This window comes from Rhinoderma darwinii, chromosome 5, assembly GCF_050947455.1.
Source record: "Rhinoderma darwinii isolate aRhiDar2 chromosome 5, aRhiDar2.hap1, whole genome shotgun sequence".
In the NCBI taxonomy this organism is placed as follows: domain Eukaryota; kingdom Metazoa; phylum Chordata; class Amphibia; order Anura; family Rhinodermatidae; genus Rhinoderma; species Rhinoderma darwinii.
Genome location: NC_134691.1, coordinates 315,485,751 through 315,508,516, shown reverse-complemented (window position 1 = coordinate 315,508,516; position 22,766 = coordinate 315,485,751). Strand labels below are relative to the sequence as shown.

Sequence of the window (22,766 nt, the reverse complement as noted above, 5' to 3'; positions counted from 1 at the left end):
AGATTTTCCTATAATAATCTAATGACAGCTGCAGTTCACAGGAGTTGACTCACTTGCATGTAACTCAATGTTCACAGTTCTCTGGACTGCAGCTGTAGCTCAATAGTTAAAATTGGATCAACTTAAAGAGGCTCTGTCACCAGATTTTGCAACCCCTATCTGCTATTGCAGCAGATAGGCGCTGCAATGTAGATTACAGTAACGTTTTTATTTTTAAAAAACGAGCATTTTTGGCCAAGTTATGACCATTTTTGTAATTATGCAAATGAGGCTTGCAAAAGTCCAAGTGGGTGTGTTTAAAAGTAAAAGTCCAAGTGGGCGTGTATTAGGTGCGTACATCGGGGCGTTTTTAATACTTTTACTAGCTGGGCGCTGTGAAGAGAAGTAACATCCTCTTCTCTTCAGAACGCCCAGCTTGTGACAGTGCAGATCTGTGACGTCACTCACAGGTCCTGCATCGTGACGGCCACATCGGCAGCAGAGGCTACAGTTGATTCTGCAGCAGCATCAGCGTTTGCAGGTAAGATCGACTTACCTGCAAACGCTGATGCTGCTGCAGAATCAACTGTAGCCTCTGGTGCCGATGTGGCCGTCACGATGCAGGACCTGTGAGTGACGTCACAGATCTGCACTGTCACAAGCTGGGCGTTCTGAAGAGAAGAGGATGTTACTTCTCATCAGAGCGCCCAGCTAGTAAAAGTATTAAAAACGCCCCGATGTACGCACCTAATACACGCCCACTTGGACTTTTACTTTTAAACACACCCACTTGGACTTTTGCAAGCCTCATTTGCATAACTACAAAAATGGTCATAACTTGGCCAAAAATGCTCGTTTTTTAAAAATAAAAACGTTACTGTAATCTACATTGCAGCGCCTATCTGCTGCAATAGCAGATAGGGGTTGCAAAATCTGGTGACAGAGCCTCTTTAAGGGCTTTTTCAGACGAACATAAAATACGTCCGTGCAACGTGCGTGATTTTCACGCACCTCGCAGGGACCTATGTTAGTCTATGGGGCCGTGCAGACAGTCAGTAATTTTTGTGCAGCGTGAGTCCGCTGTGTAGAACTCACAACATGTCCTTTCTTTGTGCGTATTTCGCGCATGGGTGCGTGAAAACCACGCATGGCACACGGAAGTACTTCCGTGGGACGCGAGTGATTCGCGCAACAGCAGTGAAAAGTATGAATGAAAACAGAAATGCACCACGTGCTTTTCTGTTTACAAACATAAAAACAGAGTGTCATAATAATAGCGGCTGCGCGAAAAGCACGCAGCCGCGCATCATATGATCATGACACACGGAGCTGTTAAGGACATGTCCGTTCTTTGAGCGTATTTCGCGCATCACGCACCCATTGAAGTCAATGGGTGCGTGAAAATCACGCATGCCCCACGGAAGCACTTCCGTGGGATGCGCGTGATTGGCGCAACAGCTGTAAAACTATGAATGAAAACAGAAAAGCACCACGTGCTTTTCGTTTTACAAACATCCAAACGGAGTGTCATAATGATGGCGGCTGCGCGAAAATCACGCAGCCGCGCATCATACGGGGCTGACACACGGAGCTGTTAAGTGCCTTTTGCGCACGCAAAACACAGCGTTTTTTGTGTGCACAAAACGCACACGCTCGTGTGAATCCGGCCTAATACAAAGAATCGGGTCACACGTAGCGGTCACAAACAGAGTCAAACACCAAGCCACCATGCGATTTTACTGCAAATCGGTTCAGTTTTTAAAATAATTATTAATGCCTGTACGTTTTTGCAGGTAAACAGCAGTCTAATCTCCCTCAATGTAGCATTGTGATTTGTCTGCATCCTGTTGGGAACTGGTGTTTGCACCGTCCCTTGTATTAGTAATTATGGCCTTTTTCCTGATCTTAAACAGAAGTCTAACCTGAAAAAACGTGTGGTTATCAATAATAGTTTAAAAGCCGCAGCTGCTACGTGTGTTCCTACCCAAAAACTTTGTGTATAGTCATGGCCTATTGGTTAGTGACTTGTGGAATATAAAACACAATAATGTGTCTTGATTTGTTGCAGAATTTTTACAATTATGTATTATGGATTGGGCAGATAACTTAGAATGGCAATCTTTGTTATCGTCTGGGCTCAGATGAGGGGTAGACAGAGTCGGCGTTCACCTAGGACACCATTAGGGGGGGGGGCACAATTTATGAATTATAAGAAAATAACAATGCTCTGCCTTTTTTTTTTATTCATTTGTACAGCCAGACCAGCATTTTTCAGCAAAGCCAACAATGCTTATTACTGGGTTAGAGAAAGGGCAAGAAACCACGGCGCCACTTGGTGTGGATCAAAGAAGGTGGAGGTGAGAAATAAAAATAATATATGCTCACCGTGAGGTTATGAAAGTTGAATGAAGGAGTCCACGAAATAGCTGCTGCCAGATCCGGGCCGGTTACCGAGGTGACCGCTTGGGTATGATGAGTGCACGTAGAGAAAATATGGATCTATATTGGCGCTGCTGCGAGGTGAGGACAGGATAAATCCAGAAGCCGGGTGAACGTAAAAGTATTTATTGCTATGCAACGCGTTTCAACGCCGAACGCCAGTTCGACTTATTACTGGGTTGACAGCTGAAAGATTGACCATACAACAATGATCATGCCGAGCTTCAGGGACCAAGGCTGGTGGAGCACACTCTGAATCCCCTAGCTTGGGTAGTAGAAGCGCTTATCCCACCTATAGTCACAGTAGTGGTGGAGCAGAAATCATTGTCAGAATCTGGGAGAAAACAATCTCCATATGTAATGCGAGGAATACAGAGTACAGAGGTCTAGTAAGGCCCCGTGCACCTCTATGGGTGTCCTATTACAGCTCTGTATAACACAGATCCGTAATACAGGTGTGAGTATGACTCCTTACAATAACATTACTAGTTATCCTGTCAAAGAGCATTTCTGTAATGAGTATTTTTCTGGATTTACAGTAATATTAATTAAACAACTATTCACACAATTTTCTATTTCATAAGTATTTATTATTTTTTGCAATCCATACACAGATTTATATAACAGATTACACTCTAGAACGAATGCTTCATACTGACACTTTCTATATTCATCATACACAGTATGATTTACTGTATTTGTCTTACTACAGCCTCATCTTCAGTAAGCAAAATTAACCTCATCAATGCCAGAGCTGTGATCAACGCAGCTCATGATTTTGCCATTTTCGACCATCCGTGCGGATGTACTATATGCATGTTACAACATCATTCACATTTCACACGTAATATTGTACAGAATACTTAGGAACCTGCTCCCATTCTACAAATACGCTTTTTTGCTATTTTAGAAACAAAGATTTATATTTATAGCAGACAAACACAAAAATTCACATTATGATACAACGCAGTGCTGATGATTATGTGTGCGATCGTATTTTCATAAATATTAGGTGAGCTAATAACCGTTTAGACTCTGTTCACTGATGTAATAACTACAAAGACTCTGTTCACTGATTTAATAACCCTTTAGACTCTGTTCACTGATGTTTGTTTTTTTTAGAAAATAGAAGAAAAAAAAATAATGTTATTTTGATCCATTAAAACTCATCCGTTAGAAACAGAAGCCTTGATGTAGATGTAGATGTGAGCAGAGTCTCTCTGCAAAATGTAAAATAATATATATATTGTACAATTAAGTAGCAAAGTGTTGGGTATAGACGTAAAGTGTTTGGATTTCCTTGTTCTACACTTTTACCTTCATATTTGCATATCATAAACTAGCACTACAAAGCAGCTTTTCTTAACAGTTTTATACAAAATAGAAACGCAGAATTTAATAGATGTTCCTTCAGATTTTATATCAGTGTTTTCTCTCCTTCTTCATTTACTGACATTCATATTCTACGGTAGAAGGCCCACGCACAAGGTTAAAATATCCAGCAAGAGCGCCCAGGTCAATGGATAGAGATCGCTGTCTTCTCAGCAGTTCAGACTCTTCGCTTGTGTACAAAGAAGAATCTATAGGGCAAAAACAAGTGTCAAAAGTAAATAACCCATGTACTCGAAAGCAGTTAAAGACCCCCACACATTGAAGTAATCAAGGTAGCCTACGAGACCCTTCGACTTTTAGAGGAGTGGTGGGCAAAAAAAAGGACTATAGAAGGCAACATAAATACATGAAATAGAATCCACATTTGTTAAAGCCTAAGCTCTACTCAAAGCCTAAAATTATTTAGGCTCTTATTATTTTATGGCACCTTAAAGGGGTTGTCCCACCATGATGACACATTTTTCATACTATGCTTATTGCCGCAAATTTGGCATCTGAAAACCTCCGGTGATCACCTGTAATCCCATGGGGCATTGTGGCACCCATACATGCCGCTGCAGGGGAAAATAGTATTACGTGGCTGCTATTTTAAAAAAAATGGTAGTCGATGTAATACAAGAATGAGTTCAGTGCGCCAGACAAAGAGCCACGGATACTTAGAGGGATTCCACTCTATGATGTTAAGAAAGGCCATATGTAAAGAGGTTGTCAGGAAAACATAATCACCAGTGACCACCAGAGACTATCGGGTTTCCAGTGTAAGTATACTGCCAAACAGCTCCTCATATCTAAGGTTTTCCGTACCCCATATGAGAAGGACATGGGGTATAATGCCAAAGTTATCTGCAGGCTAACCTTAATTTTTAGGAAATAAAATAGTATCACACCATGGCTGTTCTTATACCAGTTTTCTTTACTTTTTGAAGTATTTCCAGTACTAATAAATGTCATAAAAGAAATGCACATGATAATAATAGATAGAGGAAGTTGTGCTTGCAAGTTCCGTTTTTCAGTCGACACAAAATCCATTCAGGGAAGCAGTTCTCTATTTCTCTTACAGAGAATTAATGAAAAAGTGGAAAATCTAGTCTCTGATGGAACAGATCATGGATGAGTCTCCAGAAAGCATGCAATGGTATTTTATAACACTATAATACAAAAGTGGTTTCGATAGTGTTTCAATAGATCGCACAACATGTTAAGCCAGTTTCAGATTACTGTTATACGGGCAAATTTTAATATCTGCATTGCGGCCGCAACACCAGGACCTCCCACGTTTCTACTGAACTGACTTGAATCACCGTTGGGTTTCTAGGGCGATTCATGTTTAGTCGAGCAAAACCGCTGGGGGGTCCGAGTCTTGTGAGCATAGTACAGGTGTTAATGGGGTTGTGTACAATACCTTTTTGTTAGAAGGATCCCCCAAAAATATGTTGGTCACAGAAATACAGCGATCAGCTGTAATCTGTGGGGAAAACAGCATCAAGTGTTCAATTCCCCTGCAGTGCCACCACAGGGGATATCAAGCATTACATGGTGCCTATTGAATCGATCGGCTGTCTGTGTAATGTATTGATGTGCTGGGTCCTCCAGGGAGGTACTATTGGCCTATGTAAAAAGTAGGCCTCATGCACACATTCGAGCTGTGCTTAGAGACTTTACAGAGGGACAGGGGGCTCTGTACAACGGAGCAGTAGACACTTAATGTGTTGCCATATTGTACTCTGTATGCAATGCTTCTAGGTGAGAATAGAACCAGAATATGGCATCCAATGGAGCATGCCACGTTGCGAAATTGGAGGCATATGGAAGTAGGGCCCCATAGAAATCTGTAAGTGCCGTTTTATGACAAAGGGCAAAACGGAGGGTGTACAGAGATGTAAAACGCCCGTGTGCATGAGTCCTTACTTGTGGTAAAGAAAGTGGTGCCTTATGTGCCTTTGATTATCCATAATTCATAATTCTGCAAGCTCCCTCGCAACATTTATTTTTTCCCATCTTTCGCCCAATTGTACCATCTTTTTGCAATTTCTCTATTCTTTCCTATGAAACACATGTCAGAACCTATTTCCACTTTACTGCCCCTGGAACTGGAAAAACTGATTAAGGCTGTGTTCACACTGAGTTTTTTGCAGGAACTGCTCCAGACGTTTTTTGCACAGTGGTTTGACAAAAACTCGTCAAAACACTCGTCAAGATGTTTTTTTACCCTTTCTGACGTATTGAAATGGGGTTTTGGAGGTGGAAACCGCCTCAAGATGGGTCATGTCGCTTCTTTTTACCGTGACGCGTGTTTTTTTTCCCATGGTAAAAAAAACGCGTCCAACTCCCATTGAAATCAATGGGAGGCATTTTCGGGCGTTTTTTTACGAGTTTTGCGGAGCTGTTTCCGCACCAAAAAACGAGTCAAAAAAACTGGTCCTAACTGTAGATCTTCACAGATACACCAACAAATGTAGGAAGCAATAATGAGCGGGGGATCGCAGCAATTTGTACCTGTAATATTTTCTGGCAGCTCAAGCTCCTTTTTTAGCATTCTCTTCCTTTCGAGTAAAGCAGTGTCCAGACTCTGGCAGCGAGGCTGGTCCTCCGGCGGTGGGTTTAGGGCCTCGTGTTTCAGAAGCTCTGCTGCAGTGGGTCGCTGATTTGGATTCTTATCCAGTATTGAAACCAAAAAGTCTCGCATGACAGGACTGCAATCTTCAGCAATGTCCTCTAATGGAGGAGCTTGTTTGTGTATCTGTGGGAAAATATCAAATAATAGAAACTGCATTTAGCCTACAGTATCTCAATTTTTTCGATTAATATTTTTACAGAATTTACATGATTTAAAATGTGAAATAAATCAATATTAAAGTAACACTCGGGCCCGGAGTGGAGGTACCCCTTCCTGTGGAGAGTTATGTCCTTTTCATGTTCCCAGACTCGTCTTGAAAATCTTGAGACTCAAATGTGCAAACAGACTGTCGGGGAGGCCAGCAAGAAGACACCAGGGATCTCCATATTGGCGTGAAACAGATAACTAAAACTTTGGCCATTAGAATAAAATGTAGGAAAAAAGGACACAACTTACTATATACAGGTAAGACGGATATGCTGAGCGAGGGTATCTTTTTACCCAGGGTGGATTTCCTGTCTGCATATGGATGATTGTAGCACCCATACTATAAATATCAGCTTTAGTCGAGTGTCCTCTGCAGATAACAACTTCTGGACTCATGTAAATCTGCAAGAAAAGAAATGACAACAATTTTTGAAAAAATTGTTTCTGTCTAGACAAAATGTCAACATTGGTTATACGAAAAAAAAAATCACTGAGGAAATTATAAGCCTTCTACATATTTCTCCACGTTTTATCATCATGTCATTTTTAGGCCCAAGAGTGCTCAGAGCTCTGATTTTCTGATGAACAGATCTAAATCCCCTGCAGAGACGTAGATTCAATAACATGCTGACTGCAGCATCCACTAGAGGGAGCTTTAGGGTCAGTTCACACAGATTTTTTTGGCGTTAAGTTTGATGCAGAAACTGCATCGGATTCAGCGCAAAAACACGGCCGAAATCGCCTCCCATTGATTTCAATGGGGGCAGATGCGTTTTTTTCCCCCGGTGGCTTTCGATTGCTCATGTCCTTTCTTGTCCCAGATTCCACCACTGGCCTCCCATTGAAATTAATGGGAAGAAGTAAAAACCTGTGGCGCTCTTTTCTGAGCAATTTTCACAGTGTTTTTGTGCCGTCCTTGCGTTAGCTTCAATGGCCGCGGGCAAAAAAGTAGGCGAAAAAAACTCGGAAGGAAATTTTGTCTGCCTGCAAAAAACTCAGTGTAAACAGAGCCTTAGAGTTTGCTGCATACTGTGTTATAATTATGTTCAATGTACAACAGTTTGCGGTAAGCTCCTAAGCTCCCTCTAGTGGCAGCTGCAGCCAGCATGTTATCTTTTAAATCTCTGTCTATGCATTTCAGTGTTTATTGCCAACAATCCTGCATAACTGAATTTTACCTTATTTTTTTCATATCATAATAAAAACACAGTCAGGGCTTGTCCACACTTTGCGGAATTGCTGCGTTTTTTCCGTAGGAAAAAATGCAGCAGAATACAGTAGCAGCAAAGTGGATGAGATTGAACAAATCTCATCCACACGCTGCGTACATATAGAACGGAAAAAACGCTCAGAAATTGACCTGCGGTGCGGAAATTTTTATTCCGCAGCATGTCAATTGTATTTGCGTAAATGCTGCTTATTTGTTGCTGGAATTCCCCATTGAATTCAATGGGGAGCTAAATCCCGCAACCTCCTGGGAGGACGTTTCATCCCATGTGACCGCTGCAGCCAATCACAGGCTGTAGCGACGGACACATGGGATAAAATGTCATCCCAGGAGGCCGGCCTGGGTGACATCAGAAGGCCGGCCTCCAGGGATGATGCTTCATCCCAGGTGACCGACGCTGCAGCCAGTCACAAGCTGCAGCCGTTTCCTGGGATGAAACTACAGTTTGGTGCGGTTTTTCGCCCGGAAATTCCCTGCGGCACACAGGACGGATATGCTGCATGCTTTTATGCAGCTTATCCGTCCCGTGTGAACTTACCCTTAGGGCTCATTCGGACGAACGTGAATAACGTCCGTGTGCTGCGCATAAATATCACTCGCAGCACACGGACCCATTGATTTCAATGGGGCCGTTCACACATGCAGCTGTTTTCACGCAGCGAGAGTCAGTTGCGTGAAACTCACTGCATGTCCTATACTGGTGCGTTTTCACGCACCTACGTGCCCATTGAAGTCAATGGGTGCGTGAAAGACACGCACCGCACACGGATGCACATCCGTGTGCGGTGCGTGATTTGCGCATCCATTTAATTAAAAATAATTTTAAAAAAGATGTGCTTTGCGAGTGTGTGAATAACGCATGCCACTCGCAAAGCACACTGATTTGTAACGCAACACACATGGACCAGATTCACGGGCGTGAATCTGATACGCTCGTGTGAATGTAGCCTTATTCTTTTATATTAAAGCATAGGTTAATGTTTGTAGTACATTTTATGGATATATAGGTGTATACACAATTACTTTAGTTTATAACACAATAAACAGTGACCATAAACTGATCTGTACAGCTGACGGTGGGCCTTTAGAATAATTATGCCTGGTGGGTCTAATGTATCTTAAGGGCGTTTTACACCGGCCGACAATCGGCCGGTGCAGCGAGCGCCGATCAACGAGACATCGTTGATCGGCGCTCTTTTGCTCCTGTCACACGGAGCTATGTCCCGATACATTATTATCATGTCAGCAGCGCGTCACCCTGTTTACACAGGGAGACGCACTGCCGCCAACGATAATCTTTTACTTTTCTAAAATGGTACGACCAGCAGATGATTGAGCGTTTGCTCGTTCATCTGGTGATCGTTCTCCTGTTTACACGGGGCAATTATCTGCAACGAGCGTTATATTAACGATCGTCTGCCCCGATAATCGTTGTGTGTAAAACCCCCTTTAGTCCAACACTGGTAATGAGTTTACGCTGCTAATCTGCCATATGGGAAGCGTGGTATTTGGATCTGGCACTGTAATCTACCAGAATGCAGTGCAGCAGACAGTAGTGCGTTATGTGCCTAACAAGTCCATTTATTGGTTTCCAGCAGAACTGTGAATGCAGCTCTGAGCTATAAACCATGCTACCACTCCAGATGAGTACAACATAAGTAATACAATGTATTTGCAAAATTTCTCACCACCTTATGGAGATTATATCTACTTGTAAAGTATAAATTGATGGTCAAAGATGAACCTACATTTTAAGGTACACAAAGACGATAGATAATTGTAATTTTCCAATTTTTTAAGGAATTTGTGTTATTTACAGTAAATCACTAAGATTTTTGTATTATTATTATTATTATTATTCAGATATATTATATACTTTTAGCTTACTCTCTCCGATTTTACTATTCATCTTTTACTTTAACGGGGTTATTTTATCAGCACAATCCATGTTCATATTCCTTGATAGGGCATATGGACATCATGGAGGATGAGCAGAACAGACAGGCGCTGTAAACAGCAGCTCTCGCTTTGGCGGGTTAATTTCAATGGTGATCATGTAATAGTACATTGTGGCCGCTGCAGGGGAATTATATGGCCTGAGAGGTTTATCTGCTGATCCCTGGGCCGGCTACAATTTAGGAATGGGTTGTCATGTTGAGAACAACTTCTCTAAATAAGTTAAACTGTATGTAGACATTAGAAAATTCCTATTGCAAAGCAAAGTCAGATGTTCAGACAGTTTTCAGGTTTGCGATGCAATATGTGGTTGCGTTTGAGCAGGTTTTTTTTTTACTTTAAAAGCTGTGAAAATTTCCCCGCACAATGACCACAATAAAGGAGTGTGTAACAAGTCTGAGTGGTGTGGAAATCAGCTTGCACTTAAATGCATTCAAAGGGTACTTAAAAAATGTAAAAAGTTACTTTTAAAGGGTAACTAAATGTTCAACAAACGTCTGACATGTCATAGTAACATGTCAGAAGTTTTAATTGGTGGGGATCCGAGCAGTGAGACCCCCACCAATCGCTAAAACGAAGCAGCAGTAGCGCTCGTGTGAACACTGAGCCGTTTCGTTTCTGTTCGGCTTTTTACGGAAATCAATGTATCGGAGTACAGGCTCAATAGAAAGTCTACGAGCCCGTACACCACTACATCGGCTTTCCGGAAAAAGCTGAACAGAAACGAAGCGGCTCAGCGCTCACACGAGCGCTTCTGCTGCTTCATTTTATCGATTGGTGGGTGTCTCAGTGCTCGGACCCCCACCAATCAAAACTTCTGACATGTCACTAAAACATGTCAGATCTTTGTTGAACGTTTAATTACCCTTTAAGCATCATCTTTCAATTCGTATAAATATAATCTACATAAAAAGTTTAAAAACTTTGTGAAGTCTTTGCTTATTTTGCACTGATCGTGGTTGTCTTATTTTCTTCTTTCAAACTGTACGTTTTATTGAATTTTTAACAGAACATTAGAGATGTAAAGGTGCAAATACACTGATACGTACATAACAGGCAGTGAAAGAACGAGGCAGCGCCTGTATGTTTCTGATCTCATGCAACCCTTTTAACAGCTTAGCTTAGAGGGATAGTTAGCTGCAGTTTTTTGGGTAAGTGACAGGTTCCCTTTAAAGGGACCCTGTCACGTCACAATCTGTACTATTTGCCTGCCATTATATAGAGCAGAGGGAGCTGAGCAGATTGATATATAGTTTTGTGGGAAAAGATTCCGTGTAAGCTGTAACTTATTGATTTGAATCCATGCTCACTGTGGGCTAAAGAGTCCAGCAGGCGGTCTCAACCATTCATTGACAGCCTGTGTGCATACAGAAATACCTTACAATCACTAAGTGAGCCCGCCCACTGGACTCTTTAGCCCACAGTGAGCAGGACATTTATAATTCATACATTACAGGTCATCCTAAACCTTTTTTAACAAAACTATCAATCAATCTGCTCAGCCCTTCTTACTCTGCAACATGGTGCCCGCAGATGGGACAGCATGTTTAACGTGACCATCTAAAGACAGATGCAATTTAATATTTGGTAGAATTCAGGGACGTAACTAGAATTCATAGGACCCCATAGCAAAATTGGATAGGCCCTCAAAACCTAGTGACAGAAAACTGAAACAGCAACATAAGTAGCAATAATTAAAGGTATGGATAATCGCGGCATAAATCAGGGAATCCACATAACAGTGCTAGATGGCAGAAGGTCACAAATTTGTTATTCCCCACACATAGGAACAATGTTCTTGCCCCTAAGTGGGCCTCCTCAACCACTGGGCCACCTATGGCTATAGTTACGCCCATGGTAGAATTCCATTTTACTATTCTAACCTGTAATAAATAATTATTTTTCAACCTATGTGCAAGGTTATTCCCTCATATCGGGAGAGTAACAAATATATATATTAGATCATTTTTTTGGGTTGTGTATGTGTCATGAAGCACCAGACTGAACACAAAAGAGGAAGGTGGAAACACGGGACATGGAACGGTCAGAAGTACTGAGCATTCCTTCCTTCTTTGGATAATATGATTTACTGTTCTTCAGGATTATAGCTGCGCTCCAGACAATATATCTGAATAGTCTATGTGTTCTAAGCCGCCAGCCTGAGCTAATTACCTCAGTTCCCCTCAAGTCTTTCGGGTAATACAGATCACCAGTCATCTGAATGCTGAGGCCAAAATCCACCAGGACGGCCTTTGTTGACATGAATACAATGTTACTGGCTGGAAGGGAACAAAGAACAGTTTTACATGGAAGTAATATTGTATCGCAATTACATTGATGGCATTAAAAATTACACAACTAAAAAAAACTCAATAAACCTAATTATCAACTGGTTTGGAAATACGTCATTAAAAAAGTATTTTCTGGGGTTTTTAGGTCATATACCGTAGTGTTATATAATTCAATGTTTCTATATTGTGAGTATTAATAAGCAGTGACATAATGACTATGTTTGTGCAAAACTATTCACAATCACACGGCAATTCAGTTCATGCTGTATGAATATGCAGCCAGCCCAAAAAATGTTAAGGGGTATTCCAGTTTAAGCAAACAAAGGTTATTTATACTATTATGAAACGTTATACAATTTTCCAATATATTTTCTGTATCAATTACGCGCGGTTTTCAAGATCTCAGTGAAGGTTCATATTGAATGACAGCAAGCAGAGATTTTGAAAACTGTGAGAAATTGATACAGAAAGCATATTGGAAAATTGTATAACTTCTTATAATACAATAAATAACCTTTATTTGCTGAAACTGTAATATCCCTTTAACACCTTGTCGTCTCAGATATTTTTAATTTTTTACATTTTCATTTTTTTCCTCCCCACCTTCTATAAGCCATAACTTTTTTATTTTCCTGTCAATAAAGCCGTATGGGGTCTGTTTTTTGCAAGAGGAGTTGTAGTTTTTCACGCCACCATTTATTGTACCATAGAACGTACTGGCAAACTGAAAAATATTCTTTGTGGGGTGGAAAAGGAAAAAAAAAACAAAATTTTATGATGTTCACTGTACGGGTTAAATAATGTTATATTGTAATAGTTCCCCGGCTGCCATGACAACCATCGGCACCCCTTTATGCCATGGTTGCTATTGACCGCGACCTCTAAGTGGTTAAACGGCCAGGATCAACACCCATACAGCCGATACCCACTGAGTATGGAGCAGGCTCAGCCATTGAACCCTCTCCATAATTTTCATTGCCGGCTATGACGTAAACCTACGTCAAATATCATAACATATCTGTTTTAGTAAATACTTGTTTTCTTCATATAATAACAATTCTAGAGCATCTTTTCTTAGAACTCTGCATTGTACCGTTCCTCTGTTATTCCGCCTACGAATTTATGAATAAGTTGACAACCTACCAGTTGGGGGTGTGTCCTTACACAGTCTGACACTGTCCAATCAGTGCTCACTCTCAAACTGTGTAGGGACAGGCCCCTTTAACAAGGGGAATGTTAACACCCAGTTGTCACTTTATTCATGAATGTCAAATGTCTAGAAGGAAAAACAGAGGAATGGCGTAATGCTGAGTTCTTAGAAAAGATGCTCCAGAATTGAATTTTGGGAATTGTGGGAAATATAAGTATTTACTAAAAGTGACATGTCAGGAGAGTTGACAGGTCATCTTTAAACACTTAGGCCTTATTCACACGCACGTGTTATACGTCCGTGATACGCGCGTGATTTTCACGTGCATCGCACGGACCTATGTTAGTGAATGGGGCCGTTCAGACCGTCAGTGATTTTCACGCAGCGTATGTGCGCTGCGTAAAACTCACGACATGTCCTATACTTGCCCGTGTTTCGCGCAGCACGCACCCATTGAAGTCAATGGGTGTGTGCAAATCGCGCACGGCACACGGAAGCACTTCCGGGTGACACGCGTGATTCGCGCTACAGCTGGTAAAGAAGAGAAGGGAAACATAAAATCCCCTCCTTCTTTACTGTGTCGTCACATAAAAAGGGAGTGTCATAAGGATGCCGGCTGCGTGAAAATCATGCAGCCACGCACCATATACACATGTCACAGTGAACTTTTGCGCGTGCAAAATGGACACGTTCGTGTGAATATGGCCTTAAGATGTTGCTTGAGTGGTTGCTACTTCTCATCAAGTAAAAGGCAATAGAGTTGTTATCGGAGGATACAGCAAGAAAAGCATAAATTATAACAAAACATCATGGTTCAGAATATTAATTTATACATGAATGCAAACTGCCTCTACATATAATGCTATGCTGAGACTAATACATTTTAACCTTTGTCTATTATAGAATTGAGCCAATACAAATATTAATTATAAAAAATAAAATAAATTACGTTTTATGTCGTGGTGGATGACATTTTTTGAGTGAAGGAAATCAAGACCCTTCAGAATATGTTTGGTGACCCAGATAATTTCAAATTCACGCAGGGGTCCACAGCTCTCCAGCTTTTCCAACACAGACCCTCCTTCTCCAGCCTCCATGTACAGGTGAACCATATTCTTACATAAGACGGCCCCGTATAACTCTGCAATATTCTCATGCTGGAACTGAACTTGAAACTCCACATCTGCTGGTTTAAACTGCTCCACCGGGATCTGTGGTGAAACAAAGAGATACTTGACAACACAGAAATGTTTTTATCATATAAGAATAACTACTTACTGTATAGAGGTCATAGTTTCTCCCTGCACAGCGGCGCTCCAGGCCACCCACCATGCAGGGAACATCTACACAACTGCATTTAAGTGAATGGAGCTTCATTTACAAATGGATTATTCGATTTTGATTTGGCTTATTTTGCACCACAATTTTGGCGCACATTGGCTTGTTTTAAGCCCCGCCCTTTCCTGAAAGCCACACCCTTTTGCTACTAAGCCATGCCCCTTTCAGAACTTTCAAAAAGACACAGCAGTAAAGCTGCCCCAACGAACTTAAATGATACACATGCATTTTAATAATAATCAAAACTTTTCTAGCTATGGGATTTGTATGTTCTCCCCATGTTTGGGTTTCTTCTTGGCACTCTGTTTCCTCTGACAGCTGTAGAATATTTTGGCGCAATGTGAGCAACAGATATAAATAAAATTGCCGTCTACCGCAGTGACTAAACCAAACCCTGTGTTTATAATGTATTTGTACTACGCACTGAAGGGATTTTGAGCATATCATGGTACATATTGTAATATATCAACTTCCTTGTACTGCGAGCAACTGGAAAATAGTTTATCTTATTCACACAAAGTAAAGAAAAAATATGTGCATTGTCTAGATGGAGAAGCTGGTATGATCTGATGGGATTTTTATTCAGAAACATAGTTCACAGTTAAACAGTCTTATAGTATAATTTTATTAATCAATATAGGTATAAAAATATCACAAGAACGTCAATGGAGATACATGTTATTTCACAATGTGGGTGTTACTTTCTATGGAACAACCAAATCTCTTTTATCTTTCCATTAAAACTATGTATGATGGGCAAGAATCCAAAACCGCTACGTAAAACATTGTACAGGTCTCGCGAAATTCCAAGACCACCGCAATGCCAGTCATACTCAAAGGTTTGTTAAGAACATAGCATTGTGTCTTCATTGTTGTAGTTGGGGGTTGAAAGGTGAATAAAACTTGAAGAGGTTGTTCCAAAGACTTCGAGGAAATGTCATAATAGTCAGAGCAGGGAGGGACGTTCAGCTGGAGAATAGGCAGTTCACAAACCACAATGGAGATTGCCACACATACATGAACACGTGCCAACGAAATGTATGGGCGTAATGATAAGCTATGTGTGGAATTAGAGGTTTTGGTAACTCACGTTATCTAAGGCCAGCATGGCGACTCAGTTATTGGCAATGTTTCCTGGCAGCACTGGGGTCCAGGGTTCAAACCAACCAAGGGCAACTTCTGCATGGAGTTTGTATGCTCTTTCCATGTTTGTGTGGGTTTCCGAAAACACACTGATAGGTTAATTTGCATCCTATGAGATTAAAGGGCTTATTTTCATGAGGACTACTCCTGGTTTTTAAGCCTTGTTAGGGTATATGGATGTCATAGTTGTGGGTGGGTGGGTATGATGCCCACTTTAAGCCCAAACAGAGAGTTGCTCTGGTGGAACCAGTGTGTCTATGTCATGTGTTACATGGTCAGCCGTTTCACCTGCTAGACCCAAGAGAGATAGATAGATAGATAGATAGATAGATAGATAGATAGATAGATAGATAGATAGATAGATAGATAGATAGATAGATAGATAGATATGATCTGACTGTATAGGACTGTTTTGATAAAATTCCCTCTGCAGAACATACCAGTTTACATGCCATTCTCTTCCTGGTCTTAATATCTTGTGCCAGATGAACTTTACCAAAGGCACCCCTGGGAATGAATTCTGAACCGATGCTTTTATACGTCATCTTCCATGGAAACAATAGCACATCAGTGTCTGTCTGATATCGTCCATTTTGTATTGTGAGCATCTGGAAAAATAAATAAAAAGGAATTGAAACCACAATTGAAATGACTGTACCAGCGTTGCATTATCATTACTATTTTATATCTTTATTACACAGCACTCGTATCTCACTGCACAGTTTATGTCTACTTTTCAGGTATCCTGGAGAACCCATCAAATCTGCCAACAGCAGCTGTCCTGTTGTAATGTTACCAGACAGCACCAGTTTTTTCCTTGCCAATTGGAAAATTTGAGAAAACAAAAGATAGGTAACAAAGATATAACACAAAGATACTAGCATATACATTTGCCAGCTATATAGACGTGTGATAAAAGCTGAAGCGTCACCAGAAAAAAAATCCATATTCAGCTAGATGATATCCTACACAATTTATTCCTACATTATTCATAGACCTTAAAGCGGATCTGTCACTAGTTTATTAATTCTCTATCTCCGAACTAATCTAATAGACGCTATGATGCTGATAAATACAGTGTGATTTCTTTTTTCAAAAAACTTTTATTATTTGCAAAGTTATGAGCATTTTTCTAAATATGCTAATTTGGCTCTAATAGCCAAATAGGAGGTGACTCATTCTTTTCACTCTGGGCGGTGTAATATTTTCTGTATGAAACTGACCAATCAGCATACAGCTTCTCCCCCTTCCCTGCTCAGCAACACTGTGATCATACAGTATACAGCTTCCATTCCCGACTGTATTTAACTGGTGATATCTCCGGTTGTTTCACAGCTAGAACTGCGATCCTGGTGCCATATGAAAGATACCAGAACCACTATTCTAGGTGGTCCACAGCCCAAGAAATTGCTGTTTTAAGTGATCCCCCTTCCCTCCAGCCTCAGCCTCTCACACTGTGTGAAGCAGCTTCACGCTGATAGGGCAGCGTCAGAGGCTGTGAGGAGGCTCCACCTCAGGAGAATCGCTGGTGTTTACACCCATTTGTCAGGTATAGGCTCATTTACATATTTAGAAAAAAGCTCATGACTTTTAGAATAATAAACGTTTTGGGACACAATTTTCACTAGTATTATTAGTGTGACAGCGCCTATTCGATTAGCTAGGAGATAGGGCATTACTAAACTAGTGACAGATCCTCTTTAATGTAACATACAGTATGTTAAATATGCCGAACTTCACCAAAATTGATCAAGATATAAACTATGGAATTTTAGTACTTTTGAAAAAAAAAGGAATTTTATTACATTTTTTACAATTATTTCTGGGGTACTTGCTGTTGGCAACCTAGTGATTAGTTATTACTGGTGGGGGAACCACAAAATCAATGCTCAGACTTCCGGTTCCGGCGCTGGGATGTGAGGACGGAGCTGCATGAGCTCCTGAAGCCCTGATCCCCTAACCCATCTACGCCACACACCCGCAGGATATAAACACCCAGGCATTAGGAGGAGAGGTGGGGGACAAGAACCGGGAGGTTTATGGAGAGATATCTCCTCCGGAGCGGCAGCAGAGAGATCTCCTGTCCGGCCGAGCACAGCACACGAGGTGAGGGGCCATCCAAGATGGCGGCGCCGCTGCAGCCACCACTTTCACAGAGCCGGTCTCAGAGCCCAGAAATTCAGAGGGAAATGCTATCGCCGTCGGTAATGACTGACTCACAGATTGATTATCGGAAGCTGGCAATTGAGGTAGCTACCCAACTGGCCCCCGACATCAGAGAATCCTTAATAGCCACAGTCACAACAACGCTCCAAAAACTCCAAAATGAGGTGACATCTCATGGCAATCGACTAGATGAATTGGAGCAGCGGGTTGGTCTCATGGAGGATGAATCAGCAGGGGCACATACCTGCATTAGAGACCTAATGCGAGATAACACAAAACTCAGAGACCGCTTAGAAGATCTTGAGAATCGGTCCAGAAGAAACAATTTAAGGATAGTGGGACTGCCTGAGCATATTAGACCGCAGCTCCTCCAGGGCATCTGCGAGACGGAGTTACCAGAAGCGCTAGGTCTGACCAGATCTTGCAGAGTGGAAAGGGCACACAGAGTGGGCCCCCCTGGTCCGAGCGCCAACGCCAAAGGAGAGCCGCAAAGCAGACCGCGCCAGGTGATCATGCGGTACTTGGATTACAATGACAAAGAGGAACTTTTGCGCACTTTCAGGAACCGCAATACCCCTTTGCATATAAGGGGGGCAAAAGTCATCCTGTTTGCAGATTATTCGGCAGAAGTCACAAGGCGGCGGAGAGCATTTGGAGGGGTTTGCACCTCCCTCTACAAACGCAAAATTAAATTTCAGCTACAGTATCCGGCCACTTTGAGGATCATGCAGACGGATGGCGCCACCAAGGTATTCCACAATCCTGAGGAGGCGGCATTATATGTAGACAAGATCCCTGGACTTCGGGGCCCTAGACAATCGGGAGAGGAGACGGCGAGTCAAGATACAGGAGGTGAAGGTCCCCGTACACCAGTTTCTTCATCGAGGGACTGTACATGGTCAGATATCGCCCGCAATTCCACTTCCTCACCCAAGCAACAACGGGCAGAATCGTCGAAGATGCCACATCGACAACGCGCAGAAAACCGGCTTGCAACCATCCCGGACTGATAAGTATCGCATAGAGGCTCCATGAGCGCATTTGATTGTGCCTTATATATTAATGTGGCAATTGGTTCTGGTGGGATATTATGCCGACAAAATTCCTGCTATAATAGGCATAAGCACTTGTACCCGTGTTGTATAGGAAGCCCAACTTATTTTTTGATACTTTAAAAATTAAAATGTGAAGTTCCAATATATCACGAAAAGATGGCGGGAAGGGGAGGGGGGGAGGGGTCACAGACCAGAAAAAAGTGAAGTTATGTATGCCAATTTAAAGTTTGTCTCACAGGAAATGCTGGTGACATTCCTGGATGGGCATTTTGTTGTTAAAGGTTGTGCCAATTTTCTGGCACCGAATGTAAATGTTGTTATTGTAATGTTGGGAGCAATCTGGAGCAGACGCCGCCGGGCGGCTACCAAGGCAGCAAAGCACGCTTGCCTAGAATTAGATATTTATGACCAGTCAATTGTGAACCTTTTCGGAACGCCCACTTTATGCAGCTGACCTCGTGGAATGTAAAGGGGCTTAGGTCCCCTAACAAGAGAATGATGGTACTCCGTCACTTAAAAAAACTCCATACGGACATCGCTCTTCTTCAGGAAACACATTTGGAGGAGAGCGACTTCCACCGCATGAAAAAGTTGTGGGTGGGCCAAGTATACGGCTCTTCAGCTTGTGGCCGTAAAGCGGGGGTACTTATTTTAATAAATAGAAACCTGGTACACGAGGTAATTCATACTGATGCAGATAAGGAAGGGCGACTGCTCCATATTACTCTAAGCACACCATGTGGGGTATTAAGCATTTATAATGTGTATGGACCTAATAGTGATAATATTGAGTTTTTCAATGGTTTGGAAAGGGCCCTTATGTCAGATAATGTCCAGCACAAAATAGTGGGAGGTGACTTTAATTCAGTTTCTGATCACAAGGAGGATAGACGCACACACAGTTCACAAAGCACGGGATCCATTCCAACAGGGGCTCCCAGAAAACAGGACCGAGTGTTGGGACCTCTGATGGAAAGAATACACTTAATAGATCCCTGGAGAAGGGGTAACCCGGATGCCCGGGAATTTACACATTACTCCCACGCTCAACAGTCCTGGTCCAGGATTGACTACCTCTTAATATCCCCAACACTACAACCGAGGCTGAGAGCCGCTGAGATAGGGGACCTAGTGATCTCAGATCACGCCCCGGTACGAGTAGATTTTCAGGAAATATATCCCAGAGGATCAGACTTCATATGGAGATTCCCGGCTCATTTAGCAACTGATGACACCTTTGTGAGACAGCTAAGAGGGTGGTGGTTAGAATACACGTCGACGAATTCAGAACACAGAGATGACCCCTCACTGTACTGGGATACGGCCAAGGCAGTGCTGAGGGGAAGGATAATGGCGTATACTGCCAGCAAAAAACGGGAAATAACACAAAAATTTAATGCTTCTAGTGCTGCACTGAGGGCAACCTATACAGCATATTTGGCACACCCTACATTAGATGCCAGACAGGCCTGGATTCAGGCAAAACACTCTTTTGACGAGTGGGCAGCTCAGAAAGAAACAATATATACTCGAGACTTTGAAGCTACTTTACATAAGTTCGGAAGTAAGGCGGGTAAACTTTTGGCCAATATGGCTCGAGGAAAGCGCTCAGTGCAGCACATAGCGAAATTAAGGGATCATAATGGGCGAGAAACATGCGATCCAACTAGTATTAATTCCATCTTGGCTAAATTTTATGAGGAGCTGTACTCTGATACATCTTCCCTTCCGCTGACAGACACACTGTTAGACAAGGTCACTTTACCGGTCATCTCCGCGGAACAGTTGCAACTTCTAAATGCCAGGGTCACAAGGGGGGAGGTGGATGAGGCAATAAGAAACCTTAAAAATAGTAAGGCGCCTGGTCCAGATGGACTGACCGGCGAATTTTTTAAAGTAATGCGGGAACAGATTACGGAGACTTTGGTCTCCTTGTTTAACAATGCTCTGGGAGAGGAGGGGTTACCACCATCAGCAGACACATCTTATGTGAAATTATTGCTTAAACCTGGAAAGGACCCCCTACTACCAGGATCATACAGACCCATATCGCTCATAAACGTGGACGCTAAACTCCTTTCCAAAATCATAGCTGATAGGTTAGCGAATATAATGCCGTTCCTCATAGCCCCAGAACAAGTAGGTTTTATTAAAGGTAGGTCGGCGGTCACCAACATCAGGACGGTTCTGGCAGTGCTAGATAGAGTACAGCATAACCCATTTCCGGGGGAACATTCGGCTTTACTTTTACTTGACGCGGAGAAAGCTTTTGACAATGTCCGTTGGAATTGGTTGGATGCTGTCCTGGATAAGATGGAAATAACGGGGGCATTCAGGATATTATTACACCACATATACAAAGACCCTAAGGCTAGAATCTCCACACCAGGCTTTCTGTCTAAACCATTCCGTCTATGTAAAGGTACAAGACAGGGGTGCCCGCTATCGCCACTGCTGTTCAATCTGGCTTTGGAGCCGCTGGCACGTTATCTGGCGTCATCCAATTTATATACGGGCATAAGGGTGGGGGAGATGGAGGTCAAGGAAACGTTGTTTGCAGATGACATCTTGTTATTTCTCGCAGACCCCCTTAAAGATGTTCCGCGTATCTTCCAGGCATTGAACGACTTTGGGAGCTACTCAGGGTACAAAGTTAACACGTTAAAATGCCAGTTATTAGATTTGGGAATGCAGGACCCAACATATAGGCGGTCCCTAGCCTCCCTGGATGTTGAGATGGCTAAGTCAAACATTACTTATCTGGGTATTAAAGTGGGTCGGGCACCCAACTCGCTGTATGATCTAAATTATCCCCCCCTTATACAAGATATCCAAGCAGATCTTCTGAGATGGCACAGTCTACCTCTATCACTGATGGGAAGGAGCTGTTTGGTCAAAATGTCAGGATTTGCGAAATTACTCTACCCGCTCCAGACTATCCCACTTCTGGTCAAGCACTCAGATATCAATACACTCAACTCATCATTTACCAAATTCATATGGGGGGGGAAGAAACCAAGAATAGCGCTCACGAAACTCATGATGAGGAAGGCGGAAGGAGGGGTCAATTTCCCTAACATTCGGGGTTATAACCTGGCCTGCTTGAGTAGACATCTGCTAGATTGGAAACACAACACAGAGTTCCACTCCAATACTAGACTGGAGAGGCAGCTAGCAAAACCTTGGGATCTCATGGCTCTGGTACACACAACGTTCACTTGTCTCCCAAATATCGTCAAGAAATCATCTCTGTTACGAGATACCATCATTGCCTGGAAGGTATTGCGCAAACACTATAACCTCTCTTATCGCATTTCAAAACATATGCCCTTATGGCAGCACCCAGAGTTTGCAGCAGGAAGATCTAACAAACTAATGTCAGAATGGAGGGAGAAAGGGGTAGCGACTCTGGGGGATATGTTCCACGCGCAGGATAAGAGGTGGTTAACCTTGCAGGAGCTCCAGAATAAATATGTTTTTGTTCGGCATCAGCACTTACAGTACTTACAAATAGTTAATCACTGTAAAACTAAACTAGCGGATGTAGCGGATGAGGTCCCCCCCAACCTGTTTGATTCATGGTTCACGGACAATCACAGACACTCCATTTCCCAATTATATAGTACACTCAGACCAACACTAGTGAAGATGTCCCCGGGGCAGGCCTTTGGGAGATGGGAAAAACTGTTTAATTTATCAGGCATTGAAAAGCATATTGAAAAAGGGCTGGTGGATTTCAGGGCACACGTGCACAACGAAAACTGGAGGGAAACTCATCTGAAGATCATTCACCAAGCAATATATG

The 22,766-nt window shown here is 42.3% G+C and overlaps 1 protein-coding gene across 2 annotated transcripts in view; it reads right to left on the bottom strand.

Moving 5' to 3' along the window:
- Window positions 1-3,026: 3,026 nt before the first annotated feature.
- Window positions 3,027-22,766, bottom strand: part of MAP3K8 (mitogen-activated protein kinase kinase kinase 8) — a 34,236-nt gene continuing 14,496 nt past the window's right edge. For both annotated transcript variants that reach the window (XM_075828712.1, XM_075828711.1), the window contains exons 3-8: window positions 16,181-16,348; window positions 14,209-14,470; window positions 11,991-12,097; window positions 6,884-7,036; window positions 6,307-6,550; window positions 3,027-3,998 (exon numbers count right to left, since the gene is read on the bottom strand). In XM_075828712.1, the coding sequence (XP_075684827.1) occupies window positions 3,865-3,998; window positions 6,307-6,550; window positions 6,884-7,036; window positions 11,991-12,097; window positions 14,209-14,470; window positions 16,181-16,348 (1,068 nt within the window). In that variant the 3' untranslated portion in view covers window positions 3,027-3,864. The remainder of the gene's footprint in view (window positions 3,999-6,306; window positions 6,551-6,883; window positions 7,037-11,990; window positions 12,098-14,208; window positions 14,471-16,180; window positions 16,349-22,766) is intronic.